Source organism: Chaetodon trifascialis, chromosome 19 (genome assembly GCF_039877785.1).
Source record: "Chaetodon trifascialis isolate fChaTrf1 chromosome 19, fChaTrf1.hap1, whole genome shotgun sequence".
In the NCBI taxonomy this organism is placed as follows: Eukaryota; Metazoa; Chordata; class Actinopteri; order Chaetodontiformes; family Chaetodontidae; genus Chaetodon; species Chaetodon trifascialis.
Genome location: NC_092074.1, coordinates 17269881 through 17274096, shown reverse-complemented (window position 1 = coordinate 17274096; position 4216 = coordinate 17269881). Strand labels below are relative to the sequence as shown.

Genomic DNA, 4216 nt, shown 5'->3' with positions numbered 1-4216 from the left:
AGGAATGATTTGGTCCCTTCAACCATTTTGACTGTTTGTTAGTTGAGCCAAATCTAAAAAAAAAAAGAAAAGAAAAGAAAAAAGAAATTAAAAAAAAGATGCTTTAATTTTCATTAATTCATTATTTCTTATTTTGTTGGTGTTATCAAAACAATATTCTGTTTTTTTTTAATTAGACAAAAATGAAAATCAGTTTACTGCACACCAGACAGGATGCAAATTATATGTATGTAAAAGTATTTGCACACATGCACTTGAGTTATTTATTTTTGTGGAGTAAACAAGCCAATTTGGACAGCAGCTGCTCTATTTCCGGTTTCCCAAAAATTTGCATCTTTATTTATTTATTTTATTGCGTATTTGCAGCACACTATTGAATTCCTTATTGTGATTCTCACTTTAAATAAAAAGCAAATACAAACATTAAAATCGTTTTTTTTTAAATTAGCCTATATTTAAAACCTAATATTATCCTGAGATCAGAACAAATCATCGACTGAATTGAACGAGCAACTTACAAATTCAATAATAATAAAAAATAAAAATAATAATTGTAATCCGGTTTTTCAAAGTAAGAAACATTTTATTTACAATATTTTCAGTGCAAATTAATATTAACAAAATAGCACAACTATATATTCAGACAAAAACAATGGCTACATGAACACGTGAAACGAGTGGTTCATAACCTAGAATTAAAATTCACAACCGCATATTTCCTGCAGATGAGGAAAACATGATGCACACCAAAGCTCTTGAGAGGAAAACGACAGACGGGAGGCACTGGAGGTGGCTGGAAGTCACAAATTCAATTTAAATACTTTTGGTTTTCATCTTTATAAAGAAACTGGAAAAATTAGGGGGAAAAATCTAATAAAACTGAAAATTAATTGGGGCCTGTGCTGCTTGTGTCGGGGCTAAAATACTGTGTCACATGAAATAATACTGTCTCATTGCTCCACTTGTTCCCAGGAATTAGACGGCGGGGCCTGACTACTTGCTGCAGCCTTCGCCATACCTCATGTGTCTCTGATTAAACGCTGCCTCTCCGGATGCGTTTTAATATCGCTGTCGCTCTTCCGTCAGAAATAATTACAGTTCATGAACTAAACCTTCATATCAGTATCTGAGAGGCCGGCGTGTCTGGCACCGCGGCGGCCGCCGCCTGCGCGCCGCTCGCCGGTCCGCTCCCGCTCATGATCACGCTGGTTTTGCTGATCTCAGAAACGTCCAATTGTCCGTCGGAGGTTTCCTCCTGAGGCTCGTCGGACTCGCACTCGCTCCTGCCCTCGCTCTCGCACTCGGACTCCGCCGGCTCCTTGCGCTCCCCGCTGCCGGACTCAGGCGCACTCTTGTCCGGCTGCTCCTTCTCCTTATCCTTCTGAGCCTGGGCCTCTTTGGAGTGTCTCCACTTCATGCGTCTGTTCTGGAACCACACTTTCACCTGAAAACACACGTTTCTTAGACTTCTGTCTTGTGCATAATTCAGTGACATACAACTGCAGTCTTTTTCTGCAATCTCTGCATTTCCTCTAAATTTCTTTAAATTTCCAGGTAACATTATATATAAGATAGGCCTTATTTCAGGAAACTTGGCACCTTAAGTATAATCCTCACAATCTTAAATCTCTTTATAAAGCTTCCAAACAGATTTTTTTATATTCTTCTTTCCTCTCCCTTGTAATAAGAAAAAGAGACATTATATACATGTATGGTATGTAACCCACTTAACACATACTTTAAGGCTACAAAAAGCTAATATTGATAACCCAGGAATATTCAATTTAACCTTTATTTAATCAGGTAGGTCTCATTAAGATGTAAGAGCTATTTTGCAAAGCAGGCCGAGACATAAAAGCTGCAAATAAATTTCAAATACCAGTAGACAACAACAAAATAAGTAGTTGGAGATAATGGTAAAATAAAATAATCTGAGTCAGTTTCCATTGAGGTTGACATTTGCTCTGATGTTCACTGATGCAACATGCAGTGTGATGAAATGTAAACAACAACTGTGAACTGTGACTCAGTGTATGGTGAGATATGGCATCCACTGGGACGTCTCTCAGCCAATCAGGCTGCACTGTACGGTCATGAGGCCGCTTTGGCAGCCTCAGTAAGGGGTGAGCTCCTTTTGTCCATTATCATGAGTTCATTTTTAGTATTAAGTTCTCGTCCTGGTTGAATCTGGAGGAAAACAGCTCCTTCAGGCCTGTCTGTGATCTTTGAGACCTAATGAATGTGACTGTAGCTGTGGAAGCGCAGATCTTTATTACACATCATTTCATTGGTTTGTCAGAGCCAGAGCCACTGGCTGAGGACACTGACGTCTTTGTCCACTGACTTTTTTTTCTGGGAATTTTGGGGGTTTTGGATCAAACTTTACACGTGGTCCGTATTTTATAGGCTGTTTCAAAACACTTTGAGAAGCTGGAAGAGTGAAGAAAGCAGCATTTAGACCTGGCGTGCCATGCAGGGAAATAAGAATACACAGAAGAAAGAAACTGAACTCTGAACTATGACAAAATCCAAATGATAAGAAAAAATAATGTAAGCTTGTTTTGGTGTCTGGTCATTGGTAAGAAGACGAGCTGTTTCTTAAAGCATGTCTGTAGATGTGGTTTGCAGCAGAAATGGCAAAGCTTTGAGTCTTTCTTGCATGTTTAGTTCCTCTGCTTCCTACCTGAGCGTCCGTCAGCCCGAGCATCGCAGCCAGCTGCTTTCTGTCCGGCTTGGTGACGTACTTCTGTATCTCGAATCTCTTCTCGAGGCCTTTCCTCTGCAGGTTTGAAAACACCGCCCTCGACCACGACCTCTTCCTCTTGTACGTCTGTGGCATTGTGTCTTTTGTGAGGACGGCGTATGGACCTGAAAGACACCGAGAGGACGCGAGTGTTAAACTAAAAAGAGAAGAGAAACCAGGGAGAACATTCACTGCAGGTGTCTCACACCTCCAAACGGAGAGCCGGACTGGGCCAGCTTCCTGTCTGATACAGTCCTACATGCGGTGGCTACCTGGGAAGGTGTCCTGAAACTGATGCTGGCCTGATTGCCTGCTGCTGCTGCTGCTGCTGCCTAGTGAACTCATCATGGAGGACGCGTCGCTCATCCCGGGGTCTATGGAGGAGAAGTACTGGCTGGCCGGAGGCTGAACGGGGATGTGGATCCCTGACTGACGGTTCGAGCTAACGATGGACGTGAGATCTGTTACAGAGCGAGAGATGATGAGTTACCGCAGTGACACAACCTGGGGGGGGGGGGGGGGGGGGCAAAGATGGTCTAGTATTTAGAGAGACCATCCTACAAACTCCTAGATTGGGTTCATGTGACTCTTAAGTGCTGCATTGCTGCTGTTTGTAGCTGATCCTGACCTCTGACCTCTCTGGTTTAGGGGGCAAAAGAGGAGAGGATTTCCCCACAGGGCTCCTTAAAGTGCACATCATGAGGCTATTTGCGCTCTGCTGCTCTGTGAACAAGTGTGTCACTCTTATAAACTGGCAGATGGCTGATTCAACACATGAGAAAACTTTGTACTTGTTTCTAGTTCGTAGCTTTCAGTTTCTAAAGTTTGGACGTGTCTTATCGATATTCACTGATAGCCTATCATTAAAATAAAGAACTTATAATAAAGAACGGCATAAAACACGCCCAGAGTTATTGTTTTCTTGGCTGACATGAGAGGAAGCGTCTCTAAACACCACGCATCTCTTTTGGAAATTCAAAATCTCTCCTCTCACCTCTTAACGACGACTTTTCTCTGCCTTTTGGATCAAAGTCCGTCGACAATATCCGATCAATTCCGAATTTGAGGTCTTTGCTTGAAGGCGGGGGAGCTTGTTGGGAGCTCAAAGCAGTTCTGGAGACTGATGTTAGCTGTAGTCCGTGTCTGTGATAAGGGGACGCCGGACTCACCCTCGCGCCGTACACCGACGGGTCCGGCGCGACAGGAGCGGGGCGCAGCGGCGAGCTGCCGGAGTGGCCCTGCTGCGCACGGTGGTGGTGTCCCATATGCACCATGAGGGCCGACGACCCCGGGATGTTCTCCGCGTCTCCAGCCTGCAAGATGTCTGCGATGCAAAACGAGGGTTTCTTCATCGTATCCACAGCGAAGCCCCCTGCGCAGTACGCGGACCAGAGGCTAAAGTTCGATGCGTAAAACGGGTTGAGCCCGGCCGTGTACATCCCGCAGCCTCTAATGCGCCTTATTGTTTCTCAG

General features: G+C 44.0%; 1 protein-coding gene across 2 annotated transcripts; it reads right to left on the bottom strand.

The window, feature by feature from the left end:
* Positions 1-646: 646 nt before the first annotated feature.
* On the bottom strand, positions 647-4216 carry hlx1 (H2.0-like homeo box 1 (Drosophila)). 2 transcript variants are annotated; one of them, XM_070987510.1, is made up of 4 exons: positions 3738-4216; positions 3016-3204; positions 2684-2868; positions 647-1444 (listed from the first exon to the last, which is right to left on the bottom strand). In XM_070987510.1, the coding sequence occupies exons 1-4, from the start codon at positions 4180-4182 to the stop codon at positions 1115-1117; spliced, it is 1149 nt and encodes a 382-aa protein (XP_070843611.1). In that variant the 5' UTR covers positions 4183-4216; the 3' UTR covers positions 647-1114. The 2 variants fall into 2 exon arrangements, with proteins under 2 accessions (XP_070843611.1, XP_070843612.1); XM_070987511.1 differs by lacking the exon at positions 3016-3204.